The sequence below is a fragment of the Notolepis coatsorum genome, assembly GCF_963971535.1.
Source record: "Notolepis coatsorum genome assembly, chromosome: 1".
Lineage (NCBI taxonomy): Eukaryota > Metazoa > Chordata > Actinopteri > Aulopiformes > Paralepididae > Notolepis > Notolepis coatsorum.
Genome location: NC_140165.1, coordinates 322,659,928 through 322,678,338, shown reverse-complemented (window position 1 = coordinate 322,678,338; position 18,411 = coordinate 322,659,928). Strand labels below are relative to the sequence as shown.

General features: G+C 47.4%; 1 protein-coding gene across 1 annotated transcript in view; it reads left to right on the top strand.

The window, feature by feature from the left end:
• The first annotated feature begins 1,299 nt into the window (after positions 1 to 1,299).
• The window catches only part of laynb (layilin b), a 28,127-nt gene continuing 11,015 nt past the window's right edge, over positions 1,300 to 18,411 (top strand). The window contains exons 1-5 of the mRNA XM_084333666.1: positions 1,300 to 1,518; positions 6,674 to 6,953; positions 8,524 to 8,681; positions 15,757 to 15,801; positions 17,844 to 17,921. Coding sequence (XP_084189792.1) covers positions 1,431 to 1,518; positions 6,674 to 6,953; positions 8,524 to 8,681; positions 15,757 to 15,801; positions 17,844 to 17,921 — 649 coding nt within the window. The 5' untranslated portion in view covers positions 1,300 to 1,430. The remainder of the gene's footprint in view (positions 1,519 to 6,673; positions 6,954 to 8,523; positions 8,682 to 15,756; positions 15,802 to 17,843; positions 17,922 to 18,411) is intronic.

Genomic DNA, 18,411 nt, shown 5'->3' with positions numbered 1-18,411 from the left:
TGGACAAGCGGTTTCTGGAACTCTACGGGTTTCCACCAGGAAGCAGTCTAGTGTTCCACAGCTCCCCTAGTGTTCCACAGCGCCCCCTAGTGTTCCACAGCTCCCCCTAGTGTTCCACAGCGCCCCCTAGTGTTCCACAGCGCCCCCTAGTGTTCCACAGCTCGCAGCACACAGTCCTGTGAGCGAGACACTGAACTGCATCACAGCTACAGGCCGCCTGCTGGACACCAGAGAGAAGACACTGGGAACTGAAGATAGAATAGAATAGATGAATTGAATAGAATAGAGGCACTTTATTAATCCAGAGGGAGATTCAGCACAGCACAGCAAGAATACACAGTCAAAGATATACATTCTAAAATATACAGTAAACTGTACAGGAAGATGTTCATGTGATTGATTGATTGATTGAAAACTTTATTTAACAGATTGCAGAATGGGTACAGTACAGTACGGCTCAATACACACAATTGTTAAGGGGATGCAGACCAGAGAAAGACTTTCGTCTTGTTTACATCAGGGTCCCCCATTTTCAATTCATAGTGACATTTATGACATACATGACATACATATATACAGATATAAGAATCTAATCTAATCATCTAATCTAATCTAATCATGACATGTGTTGAGTGAGAAAACACATTATTCTACTGTGTGTCTGTTTCCGGGGTCTCGCTTCGTTTTCTCCTCAGAGCCCTTTTCCCTGGACAGCGATCAATAATGTGTGTGTGTGTGTGTGTTTGTGTGTGTGTGTGTGTGTGTGTGTGTGCGTGTGCGTGTGTGTGGTGTGTGTGTGTGTATGTGTGTGTGTGTGTGTGTGAGTGTGTGTGTGTGTGTGTGTGTGTGTGTGTGTGTGTGTGTGTGTGTGTGTGTGTGTGTGTGTGTGTGTGTGTGTGTGCGGTGCACGCGTGTGCGTGACTTTAAGAAGTCTGTAATGTCGTGCTAACTAACACGCTGCAGAATGGTACGTCTACAGAGCACTGAGCACAGCGAGGCGAAATGTACAAAGAACTCCATTCATCCCGTTCAAATTCCACTACAGTAATGGGAATTTAATTTAGATAACTGTGTCGGTTATAGCGGAACACAGCTGTGCGTTCAAGTGCATCACCATACGTTTCAGACTAGAAATAGAAAATAACATTTCAATGCAAAACATATTGCATATTTTCTTAAATCAAGGTTTTGGTTTTTTTCTTTTTCTTTGGTTTTTTTTTTCCTTTTTTCTCTCCTTTTCTTGTTAACCCTCCGCAGCCCGACGCCATGATGAGCCCCTCGACCCCATGATGACGGGACTCTGCTCCGACGGCACGGCCGCCCCTGCAGCTGGAGTTATTATCATCATCGTTCATCCAGTACAGTAGTAATAACAATAATAACGTGTTTCTCGTGTTGAGCTGAACGCTGAACAACATGTAGTAGACAACATGAAGATGATGGATCCTCTGGTGAAAGTGCTCGTTCTCTCCGTGTTCCTCCTCCTCCTCCCGGGATCGGGACCGGGATCTGCAGACGGTAAGACGAGAGAGAGACGAGCGACCTAACGGGACAAACTAACGGGACAAACTAACGGGACTCTCCAAGTTATTATCAACAACAACTAATAACATCCAACTCGAGAGGACGACTTGCGTGTTTTGTGTTCTTCTACTTAATAACTCCATCGGACATGTCGCCGCAACACTGAGAATAAATACAGTAAATATATCATAATAAATACAGTACAACAAGAAAGAACACTCTCGCCAGCTATAATAACTGCTTGTAAAACTATAGACGATGAAAAAAACTTGCTTGGAAAATATAAGAACTATCTTTCAAATGAATCGCAACAATGTTGCGATTCATTTGAAAGATAGTTCTTATATTTTCCAAGCAAGTTTTTTTTCATCGTCTATAGTTTTACAAGCAGTTATTATTATAGCTGGCGAGCGTTTGTGTTTATTCTTAGTTTATTCTGCACCAACAAGGCAGGGCAGCCCACAGACAGATGTTGAATCGTTTTCAAGTTGTGTGTTTTATTAATTTGTCACATATAAAGTACATCTGTATATAATACATTACAAAACTAAAGTACAATCTTGTGTTATTTTGAAGAAAGAACCGCGCGTTGCACTCAAATAATGACATACTGTCTGTAACAGCAAACTGTATTGAGCCGTACTGTATTGTTGTACCCATTGTTTCTGCAATCTGTTAATAAAGTTTTCAATCAATCAATCAATCAATCAATCAAACGGCTGAAACCCGCACGTCAACAACACGCAACACGAACTTCATATCACTCTGATAATGATTTAGAGCAGCAGCTGTCTTACAGGGGCAAGTTGTCCTGATATAATAACATTCATGATTACTGGCGTTTCATTATTATTCAGTATAGGCTGCCATAGATATGAAATACATCTTTACATTCATGTTTGAAATGCCACTGGTGGCTATAAGCCAGTCAGAGTCCTCAGGGCCAATAGGAGCCTGGCTTCCTCCTCCAAACATGAATATCACATCGTTCATAAATCATCACCAATAACGGTACATAATGCAGCAGGCCGCTGGTTTAGCGGTTTCCTTTGGAGATCCTTCCAGATTGACCCAAAACTGCAGGCTATGCCTTTTAAAAAACAAACAAACATTATTAGGCTACTGTCCCGCAGTACAGTGATGTATTCAGGTCGTAGTTACATCGCAAGGACTTGAGAAAGCTTAGCTATCAGGACATAATAAGCAATAAGGATGACAATCCCCAGAATAATAAAAAAAAATACTATTTTAATGTTCCTGTAACTCTTGGGTTCTAACCAGTCTTTGAAATAATGAATAGAAGAAGAATAGAATAGACTTTATTGTCATTATACTTACATTACTATACTACTATACTATACATTATACAACGAGATTAGGGACTCGAACCCAAGGTGCTGGTAATAGATAATAAGCATAAAATCACACAAGTAATAAAAAAAGAAACCTAATGTCACAATGCTATACAATATGATACTATACACACAAGTAATACAAAATAAACAACAGAATATACAACAACAATATACAGAATATAGATTAGATTAGGTTCAAATGTATTGTCATTATTCAGCACAAGTACAGTACAACAAAAATAAGTTTGGCATCCAACCAGAGTGACACTGTAGCAGTAAAGTGCAACACTAATACACACTGTACAGGTGGTTAAACTGGGTACAACATATACAAGTTAGTGCTACTGAGTGTAGTGCTAATCAGATGTACAGGGTTGTATTATATAAATAGAGACATTACGACTACTACTGGCCAGCAGCGTAACTAGTAAGAGTAGGATATGTACAGATATAGATATAGTAAAGGACTATGTGCAGGTAAGTACAGACAGAGGATAGGTATTATGTGGTGAGAATAAATATATATATAAGGTATATACCGCATTATAGTACATGCTATCATACAGAGCTAAGGGTTATGTGCAGGTGTACAAGCAAGTATATGAGGGGATATATGCAGGTATATTCAGACAAATATGGGTATATATATATATGCGGTGATATAAATATATAAGTGTAAATATGCAGTATATTCAGCACTATTGTACATGCTATATCATACAGAGTATATGGGTAGTCAGTGAGAGCAGTAGGTAGGTATAAATAAAGTATAGAGTATCGGCAGTTCAGAGTTCATATACAACAACAATATACAGAATATACAACTGGATGAAAGATAAAATGCAGTATGGCGACTTGCTCTTTTGTTTTCCTGACCGCTCCCTGTTCCCTGTTCCCTGACCGTTCCCTGTTCCCTGTTCCCTGACCGTTCCCTGACTGTTCCCTGTTCCCTGACCGTTCCCTGACTGTTCCCTGTTCCCTGACCGTTCCCTGACTGTTCCCTGTTCCCTGACTGTTCCCTGTTCCCTGACCGTTCCCTGACTGTTCCCTGTTCCTTGACCGTTCCCTGACCGTTCTCTGACCGTTCCCTGTTCCCTGACTGTTCCCTGTTCCCTGACCGTTCCCTGTTCCCTGACCGTTCCCTGACCGTTCCCTGTTCCCCGTTCCCTGACCATTCCCTGTCCCCTGTTCCCTGACTGCTCCCTGACTGTTCCCTGACTGCTCCCTGACTGTTCCCTGACCGTTCCCTGACCGTTCCCTGACTGTTCCCTGACTGTTCCCTGACTGTTCCCTGACTGTTCCCTGTTCCCTGACTGTTCCCTGACTGTTCCCTGACTGTTCCCTGTTCCCTGACTGTTCCCTGACTGTTCCCTGTTCCCTGACCGTTCCCTGACTGTTCCCTGACTGTTCCCTGACTGTTCCCTGATCGCTCCCTGACTGTTCCCTGACTGTTCCCTGACTGTTCCCTGACCGCCCCCTGTTCCCTGACTGTTCCCTGACTGCTCCCTGACTGTTCCCTGACTGTTCCCTGACTGTTCCCTGACTGTTCCCTGACCGCCCCCTGTTCCCTGACTGCTCCCTGACTGTTCCCTGTTCCCTGACCGCTCCCTGTTCCCTGACTGTTCCCTGACTGTTCCCTGACCGCCCCCTGTTCCCTGACTGTTCCCTGACTGTTCCCTGACCGCCCCCTGTTCCCTGACTGTTCCCTGACCGCCCCCTGTTCCCTGACTGTTCCCTGACTGTTCCCTGACCGCCCCCTGTTCCCTGACCGCTCCCTGTTCCCTGTTCCCTGTTCCCTGTTCCCTGACTGTTCCCTGTTCCTTGACTGTTCCCTGACCGCTCCCTGTTCCCTGACCGCTCCCTGTTCCCTGTTCCCTGACCGCTCCCTGTTCCCTGCTCCCTGTTCCCTGTTCCCTGACCGCTCCCTGTTCCCTGTTCCCTGTTCCCTGTTCCCTGACTGTTCCCTGTTCCCTGACTGTTCCCTGCCCGCTCCCTGCCCGCCCCCTGTGCCCTGCCTGCCCCCTGACCGCTCCCTGACCGCTCCCTGTTCCCTGCCCGCTCCCTGACCGCCCCCTGTTCCCTGCCCGCTCCCTGACCGCTCCCTGTTCCCTGCCCGCTCCCTGACCGCCCCCTGTTCCCTGACCGCTCCCTGACCGCCCCCTGTTCCCTGACTGCTCCCTGACTGTTCCCTGTTCCCTGACCGCTCCCTGTTCCCTGACTGTTCCCTGACTGTTCCCTGACCGCCCCCTGTTCCCTGACTGTTCCCTGACCGCCCCCTGTTCCCTGACTGTTCCCTGACCGCCCCCTGTTCCCTGACTGTTCCCTGACTGTTCCCTGACCGCCCCCTGTTCCCTGACCGCTCCCTGTTCCCTGTTCCCTGTTCCCTGACTGTTCCCTGTTCCTTGACTGTTCCCTGACCGCTCCCTGTTCCCTGACCGCTCCCTGTTCCCTGTTCCCTGACCGCTCCCTGTTCCCTGCTCCCTGTTCCCTGTTCCCTGACCGCTCCCTGTTCCCTGTTCCCTGTTCCCTGACCGCTCCCTGTTCCCTGCTCCCTGTTCCCTGTTCCCTGACCGCTCCCTGTTCCCTGTTCCCTGTTCCCTGTTCCCTGACTGTTCCCTGTTCCCTGACCGCTCCCTGTTCCCTGTTCCCTGACCGCTCCCTGTTCCCTGTTCCCTGTTCCCTGTTCCCTGACCGCTCCCTGTTCCCTGTTCCCTGTTCCCTGTTCCCTGACCGCTCCCTGTTCCCTGTTCCCTGACTGTTCCCTGTTCCCTGACTGTTCCCTGACCGCTCCCTGTTCCCTGTTCCCTGTTCCCTGTTCCCTGACTGTTCCCTGTTCCCTGACTGTTCCCTGCCCGCTCCCTGCCCGCCCCCTGTGCCCTGCCCGCCCCCTGACCGTTCCCTGCCCGCTCCCTGACCGCCCCCTGTTCCCTGCCCGCTCCCTGACCGCTCCCTGTTCCCTGCCCGCTCCCTGACCGCTCCCTGTTCCCTGCCCACTCCCTGACCGCCCCCTGTTCCCTGACCGCTCCCTGACCGCCCCCTGTTCCCTGACTGTTCCCTGACTGTTCCCTGACCGCCCCCTGTTCCCTGACTGTTCCCTGACCGCCCCCTGTTCCCTGACTGTTCCCTGACCGCCCCCTGTTCCCTGACTGTTCCCTGACTGTTCCCTGACCGCCCCCTGTTCCCTGACCGCTCCCTGTTCCCTGTTCCCTGACTGTTCCCTGTTCCCTGTTCCCTGTTCCCTGACCGCTCCCTGTTCCCTGTTCCCTGACTGTTCCCTGTTCCCTGACTGTTCCCTGCCCGCTCCCTGCCCGCCCCCTGTGCCCTGCCCGCCCCCTGACCGCTCCCTGACCGCTCCCTGTTCCCTGCCCGCTCCCTGACCGCCCCCTGTTCCCTGCCCGCTCCCTGACCGCTCCCTGTTCCCTGCCCGCTCCCTGACCGCTCCCTGTTCCCTGCCCGCTCCCTGACCGCCCCCTGTTCCCTGACCGCTCCCTGACCGCCCCCTGTTCCCTGACCGCTCCCTGACCGCTCCCTGTTCCCTGCCCGCTCCCTGACCGCTCCCTGTTCCCTGCCCGCTCCCTGACCGCTCCCTGTTCCCTGCCCGCTCCCTGACCGCCCCCTGTTCCCTGACCGCTCCCTGACCGCCCCCTGTTCCCTGACCGCTCCCTGACCGCCCCCTGTTCCCTGCCCGCTCCCTGACCGCCCCCTGTGCCCTGACCACTCCCTGCCCGCCCCCTGTGCCCTGACCGCTCCCTGCCCGCTCCCTGACCGCCCCCTGTGCCCTGTCCGCCCCCCAGGCCGGAGGATCTGCCGGCGTGGCACTGAGCGCCCCTGCTACCAGGTGACCTCCCGGCGGCTGAGCTTCGAGGCGGCCCGGCTGGCCTGCAGGGCGGACGGCGGGGAGCTGCTCAGCATCGAGACGCTCGGCGAGCAGCGCCTGGTGGAGCAGATGGTCCAGGGGCTGCGGGCCGGAGACGGGGACTTCTGGATCGGCCTGCGCCGGGCCCCCCAGCGGCACCGCGGCCCGGCCTGCCCCTCACAGTACTACTGGCTGGACGGGAGCCGCGCCAAGTTCAGGTCCGTGCTGATGCAGCTCTTTGGTTCTGTTCTGCTGACCGCTGTGTGTGGGCTCCATGGACTCATGGGGTCACCTGCCCCGCTCACCAGCCAATCACCTTCCCCGCTCACCAACCAATCACCTTCCCCGCTCACCAGCCAATCACCTTCCCCGCTCACCAACCAATCACCTTCCCCGCTCACCAACCAATCACCTTCCCCGCTCTCCAACCAATCACCTTCACCGCTCACCAGCCGGTCCCGCTCTGGCGTAGGTGTGTCACGTGACCTCGCAGGTCAAAGTTGAACTTATGAAGGTTGTTGACCAAGCAAGCGTGGCAGCATTCCTCTGTGACGGAAGTAAAGCCTGCTCCACAGTTTAGTGTGGTTTAGAAACATGTACACTACTGTGACCACCCTGTTACATTTACATTACATTTACATTTACATTTATTAATTTAGCTGAATGCTCTTATCCAAAGTGACTTACAAGTTCTGTACAACAAGTCAGCAGACATTTTTTAGATTTTTTTTATATATAACATGTTGTTATTCATCTTTCCAAAGACCCAAGAGACGGGACAGTAACATAATTATATATTTGTGGAAAAGGCTCCCTCTTGTCTAGTAATAATATTACACGCTTATACTAAACATGGAAAGGTACCGAGATCTGGCAGCGACGTGAATCGGGTCTCGGTAGCACCGATGTAATTCGGTCGGTAACCTTAGTTAAAAGTACAGAGTTTGGTACCCAACCCTAGTGGGTACTGCCACGCAGAGACCAACCCTAGTGGGTACTGCCACGCAGAGACCAACCCTAGTGGGTACTGCCACGCAGAGACCAACCCTAGTGGGTACTGCCACGCAGAGACCAACCCTAGTGGGTACTGCCACGCAGAGACCAACCCTAGTGGGTACTGCCACGCAGAGGGAAGCATCAACAGGGAAATAAACAGGTCATAGGTCATGATATGATATGATATTTGCATTTATAATGCGCCCCCCAATTTTTACATCGGTCCGGGCCGCAGCCCGGGGAAAAAAGAATACAAATAAATGGACAGGACAAAGAAACAGTTATTATAAAATTATTAATTAACAGGGAGCCAGGCAGATGGACAGACAGAGGACATGAGAACACCTCAGACACACAACACAACAGCAAAGTAACTCTGTGATCATCCGGAGAGAAAAGGTGGGTTTTAAGCGAGGCCTTGAAGGTCTGTACGGTGTTGGCAGACTTGATGTTGAGAGGGAGCTTACTCCACAGTGTCGGCGCCATCACTGCCAAGGCCCGGAAACCCTTTGTCACCAGTTTGACCCGCGGGACCCTCAGACACAGTTGGTCCTTCGATCTGAGGGACCTGGAGCTGACGGGTTGTTGGACCAAGGTCATAGCTCTTTCATTATTAAAACAACATATTGAATCAACGAATGCTCGGATGGGAGTAATAGAATCGGCAGATACATTCCACTGCGGAGCAACACAGAATATGATTGAACAACAAGGCACAGTGTGTCAATATGAATGATTGATTTGGAATAGACGGGGTATTGATTGGCGCTGCCCTCCCCCCCCCCCCTGTAGGAACTGGCACTGGGACCAGCCGTCGTGCGGCGGGGACATGTGCGTGGCACTCTACCACCAGCCGTCCGCCCCGCCCGACCAGGACGGGCACTTCCTGTTCCAGTGGAACGACGACAACTGCAACTCCAAGAACAACTACATCTGCAAGTACCAGGATGGTGAGTGTTGACCCTAACTAACCCTTAACCCTTAACCCTTAACCCTTAACCCTTAACCCTAACCCTAACCCATAGTACCAGGAGGTGAGTGTTGACCCTAACTAACCCATAGTACCAGGAGGTGAGATGCTTGTTTTTTCCCGGCTCCTCAACGTAGTAGATTTGTAGACTAGACAACAATAAACGACAACAACAAACGTTACAATAAAAGGTATAGGGTTTTTTACAAGGTAGAAAACAGCGGATAAATAGAAAAAAATTTGAAATTATTTTCCGGTGTAAGTAGCAGCAGTGTGCGCTTTGAACCTGTTAGCTACACAGTGAACCAGTTAACTACACACAGTGAACCTGTTAGCTACACACAGTGAACCTGTTAGCTACACAGTGAACCTGTTAGCTACACACAGTGAACCTGTTAGCTACACAGTGAACCTGTTAGCTACACACAGTGAACCTGTTAGCTACACACAGTGAACCTGTTAGCTACACAGTGAACCTGTTAGCTACACAGTGAACCTGTTAGCTACACACAGGGAACCTGTTAGCTACACACAGTGAACCTGTTAGCTACACAGTGAACCTGTTAGCTACACACAGTGAACCTGTTAGCTACACAGTGAACCTGTTAGCTACACAGTGAACCTGTTAGCTACACACAGTGAACCTGTTAGCTACACAGTGAACCTGTTAGCTACACAGTGAACCTGTTAGCTACACACAGTGAACCTGTTAGCTACACACAGTGAACCTGTTAGCTACACACAGTGAACCTGTTAGCTACACACAGTGAACCTGTTAGCTACACAGTGAACCTGTTAGCTACACAGTGAACCTGTTAGCTACACAGTGAACCTGTTAGCTACACAGTGAACCTGTTAGCTACACAGTGAACCTGTTAGCTACACAGTGAACCTGTTAGCTACACACAGTGAACCTGTTAGCTACACAGTGAACCTGTTAGCTACACAGTGAACCTGTTAGCTACACAGTGAACATGTTAGCTACACAGTGAACCTGTTAGCTACACAGTGAACCTGTTAGCTACACAGTGAACCTGTTAGCTACACAGTGAACCTGTTAGCTACACACAGTGAACCTGTTAGCTACACAGTGAACCTGTTAGCTACACACAGTGAACCTGTTAGCTACACAGTGAACCTGTTAGCTACACAGTGAACCTGTTAGCTACACACAGTGAACCTGTTAGCTACACAGTGAACCTGTTAGCTACACAGTGAACCTGTTAGCTACACACAGTGAACCTGTTAGCTATACAGTGAACTTGTTAGCTACACACAGTGAACCTGTTAGCTACACACAGTGAACATGTTAGCTACACAGTGAACATGTTAGCTACACAGTGAACCTGTTAGCTACACAGTGAACCTGTTAGCTACACACAGTGAACCTGTTAGCTACACACAGTGAACATGTTAGCTACACAGTGAACCTGTTAGCTACACACAGTGAACCTGTTAGCTACACACAGTGAACCTGTTAGCTACACACAGTGAACCTGTTAGCTACACAGTGAACCTGTTAGCTACACAGTGAACCTGTTAGCTACACACAGTGAACCTGTTAGCTACACACAGTGAACCTGTTAGCTACACAGTGAACCTGTTAGCTACACAGTGAACCTGTTAGCTACACACAGTGAACCTGTTAGCTACACACAGTGAACCTGTTAGCTACACACAGTGAACCTGTTAGCTACACACAGTGAACCTGTTAGCTACACAGTGAACCTGTTAGCTACACAGTGAAGCTGTTAGCTACACAGTGAACCTGTTAGCTACACTGTTGTGAAGGATCAGATTAAACCGAATATATATATTTATTTATGGATATATATTTAATAGTATTTGTATATCGTTTGATATCCCTTGTATATTCCTTGTACATATACACTGAATATCCCTTTAGTCTACTAACAGCCCATAATAGTTTCATTCTACCATTGGACAAGAACCTGGCGCCAGCAGCCAAGCCCCTTGGTTCAAGTTCAATCGTGCCGACGAACATGTCGTTACAAGCCCGGTTCCGCGTAGGAATACGTCTGGCGAAATACGAATGGTACTATTTGTTCACAGCGCATATATATATGGCGCAAGTAAAGTAGAACTTTCTTTTAGTCCATTAGTCCTTTACCCTCCAACCTAGTAACAGACGTGAAGCCTCACCCACGACCCACGTGTGGTGCAGTATGGCCTACTTGGCCTCAGAATAGGCATTGAGACATCGTGTGGATTAATAGTTGAATTGTCATAGTTTGGCACTATACCGTCGAGTGGGACGTATTTCTATTAAGTTAATAATAGTCTATTATGTATGGTGCATCGTTCGGTTAGAGTTATAAAGTGAGCAGTACCCCCATCGTTCCTGGCGTTATCTAGAGTCTTAACCAGGCTGGGCAGACCACGTGTGGTGCTTTCATCCGAGGAGTTCTGGGCCAGGACGAGTGGACCTGCATATTGGATTACTTTACCCGGACGACGGCGAGCCCTACCCGGCTTGGATTATTTACTTGCTTTGGGTGCTTTGATTATGCCATGGATAACCGCCAACACTGCTGAGTGTTGGAACTACCCCCCCGAGAGGAGTCCAGGTGAGACGGCGCTCTACCCCGAGTGAGGTCGCCTCACGTCTCTTCGTTGTGGACCGGCAGCTACCGTCTACAAGAGGGCCCAGCTGTATTCATCTGTGGACCGAGGTTCTGTGGGCACCGTGTTCAGCACTCTGAATTCTCCCAAGAAATCGTTGGCCAGATGGGATATCGCCGGCGGCTCTCCTAACCCCCCCCCCCTACTGACTTACAACCAGCGGGACCCCCCTTTAGTGTATCCAGCTATAATCATTTAAGTACCATCGCTATAGTTCCCTAAAGAACCAGGTTGTATACTTGCTCCCTGCGTAACCAGAGATTGGACATTCAATGTTGATTTGCCTACGAATACTCATTTGCCTTACAAGTGCATTCAAATCATAAATGTCATTAAGTGAACGTTGTATATATCCTTTGCTATATAAAATATTCGATTTATACATTTGTGTGGACTTCGTTTCATCAGGTGGGAAAGTGTTCATCATATCTATATCATGTACTGTGTGGCCAGTAGTTAAAGTACATAATCGGTAGTGGTTTAATGATACCATACTTATCAATACAGTCAGGGAATTGTACCCCTCAGTTACATACACAGTGAACCTGTTAGCTACACAGTGAACCTGTTAGCTACACACAGTGAACCTGTTAGCTATACAGTGAACCTGTTAGCTACACAGTGAACCTGTTAGCTACACAGTGAACCTGTTAGCTACACAGTGAACCTGTTAGCTACACACAGTGAACCTGTTAGCTACACACAGTGAACCTGTTAGCTACACACAGTGAACATGTTAGCTACACAGTGAACATGTTAGCTACACAGTGAACCTGTTAGCTACACAGTGAACCTGTTAGCTACACACAGTGAACCTGTTAGCTACACACAGTGAACATGTTAGCTACACAGTGAACCTGTTAGCTACACACAGTGAACCTGTTAGCTACACACAGTGAACCTGTTAGCTACACACAGTGAACCTGTTAGATACACAGTGAACCTGTTAGCTACACAGTGAACCTGTTAGCTACACAGTGAACCTGTTAGCTACACAGTGAACCTGTTAGCTACACAGTGAATCTGTTAGCTACACACAGTGAACCTGTTAGCTACACACAGTGAACATGTTAGCTACACAGTGAACCTGTTAGCTACACACAGTGAACCTGTTAGCTACACAGTGAACCTGTTAGATACACAGTGAACCTGTTAGCTACACAGTGAACATGTTAGCTACACAGTGAACCTGTTAGCTACACAGTGAACCTGTTAGCTACACAGTGAACCTGTTAGCTACACAGTGAACCTGTTAGCTACACAGTGAACCTGTTAGCTACACAGTGAACCTGTTAGCTACACACAGTGAACCTGTTAGCTACACACAGTGAACCTGTTAGCTACACACAGTGAACCTGTTAGCTACACAGTGAACCTGTTAGCTACACAGTGAACCTGTTAGCTACACACAGTGAACCTGTTAGCTACACAGTGAACCTGTTAGCTACACAGTGAACCTGTTAGCTACACACAGTGAACCTGTTAGCTACACACAGTGAACCTGTTAGCTACACACAGTGAACCTGTTAGCTACACAGTGAACCTGTTAGCTACACACAGTGAACCTGTTAGCTACACACAGTGAACCTGTTAGCTACACAGTGAACCTGTTAGCTACACACAGTGAACCTGTTAGCTACACAGTGAACCTGTTAGCTACACACAGTGAACCTGTTAGCTACACACAGTGAACCTGTTAGCTACACACAGTGAACCTGTTAGCTACACAGTGAACCTGTTAGCTACACAGTGAACCTGTTAGCTACACACAGTGAACCTGTTAGCTACACAGTGAACCTGTTAGCCTACACAGTGAACCTGTTAGCTACACACAGTGAACCTGTTAGCTACACAGTGAACCTGTTAGCTACACACAGTGAACCTGTTAGCTACACAGTGAACCTGTTAGCTACACACAGTGAACCTGTTAGCTACACACAGTGAACCTGTTAGCTACACACAGTGAACCTGTTAGCTACACAGTGAACCTGTTAGCTACACACAGTGAACCTGTTAGCTACACACAGTGAACCTGTTAGCTACACACAGTGAACCTGTTAGCTACACAGTGAACCTGTTAGCTACACAGTGAACCTGTTAGCTACACACAGTGAACCTGTTAGCTACACAGTGAACCTGTTAGCTACACAGTGAACCTGTTAGCTACACACAGTGAACCTGTTAGCTACACAGTGAACCTGTTAGCTACACACAGTGAACCTGTTAGCTACACACAGTGAACCTGTTAGCTACACACAGTGAACCTGTTAGCTACACAGTGAACCTGTTAGCTACACAGTGAACTGTTAGCTACACAGTGAACCTGTTAGCTACACACAGTGAACCTGTTAGCTACACTGTTAGCTACACACAGTGAACCTGTTAGCTACACTGTTAGCTACACACAGTGAACCTAGGGTGACCAAACGTCCTCTTTTGCCCGGACATGTCCTCTTTTCACGCCCTGTCCGGGGCGTCGGGGGGGTTTATAAATTCATGGAAATGTCCGGGGTTTCATTGTTTTTCAGTTTCAGTTTCAGTTTCACGGCCCTTTGCGAGCATCTGAAGGCTCGGGATTGCATTTGTCGCCGAACATATAAATGACCGAATTAAAGCGTTATTCGTTGCCGTTCGAATGACATCTGAATCGCCAAAATCCGTGCATCGGTTCTCGAGTTACATGCCGATATGTCAGGCGTGCGACTTTTTACATGGCGCGCCAGATTATCACACACCGGACTCGCGGAGAAGCATGCAGCTGCAAAGCCGCAGTGCCAGCGGCACTCTCAGGGCTGCGCGCTGACGGCCGCGCTGAATTGCCAATGGCTGAATTGGAGTATTGCACTGTGCGGGCACAGCTGCGAGATCCGCGCGGGGCCAGACTCGAGGGAGTAAATTAACTATACATTTGCTCACACAATATCTTGAATGAATGCGTTTATTTATTTCGAACATAAATTGAAAATAAATAATAATAAAAAACAAGTAATAAATAGATTAAAAAACAAACAAGCAGGAGTATAGAATGAAGTGTAAACGTATGTATTCCTACCCCCTTGATTGATTGATTGATTGATTGAAAACTTTATTAACAGATTGCAGAATGGGTACAGTACAGTACAGCTCAATACATACAATTGTTAAGGGGATGCAGACCAGAGAAAGACTTTCATCTTGTTTACATCAGGGTCCCCCATTTTCAATTCATCATAACATATATGACATACATGACATACAGATAGACAGTACTGCTACATCTATACATTTATGACATACCAGATTTGCAAATACAGTACTGTTTGTGATACCAAAAGAGTCCAGAGAAAAAGTATATACATTTGACGTAGAAACTGTACATTGGAGGAGGTTGGGTAGGTGGGGGGGGGTACTGTACATTGGAGGAGGTTGGGTGGGTGGGGGGGAGGTTGGGTAGGAGGGGTGGGTGGGGGACACTGTACAACTGTACAAGCAAAACTGTACATTGGAATATTGACAAGACCATACTTGGTAATTTACTGTACATTGGAGGGGGTTGTGTTAGGACATTTACAGGGGCCAGTTTAGAATTGCAGTCTCCCGTAGGTGTTTTTTGAGAGTGTTTTTGAAAGTGGGTAGTGATTCACATTCCTTTACAGCTTTGGGTAGGGCGTTCCACATTGATGTGGCATAATTGCGAAACGTGTTTAGTCCCTTGTTTGAGCCGAATCTGGGTTTAACATGATTTGTGGAGCTCCCTCTGGTGTTGTGATCGTGGTATTCACTGACCTTTTGGAAGTATTTTGACATGTACATGGGCACCCCGGTCGTATAGTGTATCTTGTAGACCAGGCCAATTGCAAGTTGCTGTACTCTGTCGTCTACTCTAAGCCATCCTAGGTAGTCAAAGTGGGCAGGGGTGAGGTGGGTTCTGGGGGTAAGGTCAAGTAGTAGTCTGACCAGTTTGTTTTGTGATGTTTGTAATTTTGTTTTAAGCGCCTTTGAGGTGCTTTCGTACCATGAGGTGCACGCATAGTCATAGTACCCTTGAATGAGTGCTCCTGCCAGAGTCTTCAGGGTATTCTTGTTTACCAGAGAGGAGATCCGGTACAATAATCTAGTTCGTTGGTTGACTTTTTTTTATTACATTGGATGCCATTTTGTCACAGGAAAGATTTGCCTCTAGGATGGAACCCAGGTAGGTAATTTCGTCTTTCCTTGTGACAATATTGTCACCCACTGTAACTGAGAAGCCGTCGGTCTTGCTGAGTTTGTTATTTGAACCGAAGAGAATGGACTCTGTTTTGCTCATGTGTAATGATAGTTTGTTATCAGCGAGCCATATGCAGATTTTGCCTAGTTCTGAGCTACACAGTGAACCTGTTGTACTATGCTATGTAGCCTATCTTATAATTGCACCCCTTCCTCTTTCACAGAAAAAGTACCGGCTTTTACTGTGGCTGGGAAAACAACACTAACAGGTATGTGTTTTATATTACTACACTGTAGATAGACATGTTTGTTTCCTGTTTCTGATCAATCTGAGCTGTTTCTTGCCTCTGACATTCAGCCATTTACATTTACATTTAGTCATTTAGCTGCTGAACGCTTTTATCCAAAGCGACTTACAAGTTTTGTACAACAAGTCATCAGCTGAGTAACATGTTCATAAAAGTGTTGAGTGCTACAGTGTAGGTTAGTATATTAGGACATAACAGAAGGTTAGTTAGGGTTAGTTTGAAGGATGAGTCATTCACCAGGTGGTCTAAAGGATGAGTCATCCACCAGGTGGTCTAAAGGATGAGTCATCCACCAGGTGGTCTGAAGGATGAGTCATGTGTCTATACTCGGACCAATGAGTGCACAGAAGAAACCATTACATCACCCCTCATCCCTCTCTCTCAATCAATGTCCCTTTCCACTGTCATCTGTGCAAAGGGTGACCTCTAGTGGTGGAAACCGATAAAGGCCCTGGCTGTTACACAACACGGTTTCTTTTGTGTCCAGATCATTATGTAAATGTTTCGTTCTGCACAGACGGAACGTGTCCATTAAGAGTGAAGACGAATCGGTCACAAGTTCCACTCACATGAAACCGCTATTCAAGGAGACAGAGACATGTGTTGAGTAATCTACCAAAATAAGACTTGTGTTTTCCCCCTCACGCTAGGGTGACCAGATGCAAAAAGTCCAAAAGTGGGACAACAGTAAGATTTTGGTGGGACAAAGTGGGACAACAGTACGATTTTGGTGGGACAAAGTGGGACAGATAGATAATGTAATTTTTTTTATTAGAATAACTGCCATGGTCTTCACCGAATAGATTTAAATCAAAGGTTAAAGGTTACCACAGTCGGCTGACCTGTATGAATGGGAGTGTTGTACTGTGTGATAGACACTTGTTATCTCAGCTGCAGTGACCTTGTCCGTCTGGCTATCATTGTTTGGTTTAAAAAGAAACGTATCCATAGATCTGGATGTTTCTTTTTGGTGAACCACTTTCAAGTGAGACTCACGTCCACTGTGGCGCTTCAAGTTGTATTCTCCTCCATGCGCAATTGAAAACGAACTATGACACAAAACACAGAAAGCCTGCTGCGGATTGCCTGCCATCTGCCTCACCCAGTCATGTGTCGTTTGCCAGTATTGGTTGTAACTGCAGGTCCGTTTCTTTTTACTGCTTTCCATCTTGAACTAGTTCGCTTGTAATGTTGTTGTGTTTTTTTTGACCAATCAGATTTGCGATATGAGGTAGCGTCACGACTCAGTCTCAGTCACGTCACAAGCAGGCAAGCAGCGCGCTAAAGTACTATAACCAATCAGAGCAATGTGTGTGGACAAGAGGCGGGTTGCTACGTTTACTGTCTGTGTTTTTTTTGGCTTCGAAAAGAGGGACATCCTCTCAATATGAGGGACGCGGGACATTTGGTCAAATGGTGGGACAGTACAACCAAAAGGGGGACACCTGGTCGCTCACGCAGTAGACCCATATTTATTTGAATCCCTTGGAGATAGGAAACACTCAAATAAACAATTGTTGTCAAAGCTTATTAAAAAGTATAAAGGTGTGCGCGTCTATTCTGTATTAATCCATCTGTAAGTCTAATTAAGTCTAATTTCTACAATTTTTGGACTGTATATTATACAGTATTATATTTAGAATGTATATACATATTTTAGAATGTATATCTCGGACTGTACTCTTATTCTTATTTTAGATTTTTTTTAATGTTCATTGTGAGTGATCTGCGGTGCTGGATTTCCCTCTGGATCAATAAAGTGCTTCTATTCTATTCTACTCTGCTTTACACGCGTGTATCAACACACAAGGACATTTAATTATGCCCAATCTGCCAAACCAATTCCTGAAATCCTCACACATTTTGTCGTGGGTAGACCGGTCGGTTAGGACGTGGTCTTGGATAATATATGAGATCTCCGTGGCCTCTCTGGTGGCTAAAGATGGATAATCGTCAAATCCTGTTGTTTCTGATGATACTGCGCCTGTTTCCCGATGTCCCAGTGGCGTCGCTGAGGCCCCTCCCCCCCTCGACCACGCAGAGCGGCGACGTCAGGAAGACGGGACTCTCTGAATCATCAGGTAGGAACATAACTTCCCCTCGTTCACATCACATTACACTTTTGTGTAATAAGAAGAAATATATATATATTGTGCTCATTCAATCTGTCCCGAACAAAGATGGTAAAAATAAACCTATGGAGTGATAAGTGAATAATGATGATGAGGCGGTTGTTCATAAACAAAAGACGAGGCTAACAGTGTGAAGTAATGTTCTCCGTGTTCCTGCAGTGTCTCTGACCTCCTCGTGACCCCAACCCTAATGTTCTCCGTGTTCCCTCAGTGTCTCTGACCTCCTCGTGACCCCAACCCTAATGTTCTCCGTGTTCCCTCAGTGTCTCTGACCTCCTCGTGACCCCTGACCCTAATGTTCTCTGTGTTCCCTCAGTGTCTCTGACCTCCTCGTGACCCCAACCCTAATGTTCTCCGTGTTCCCTCAGTGTCTCTGACCTCTGACCCCTAACCCTAATGTTCTCCGTGTTCCCTCAGTGTCTCTGACCTCCTCGTGACC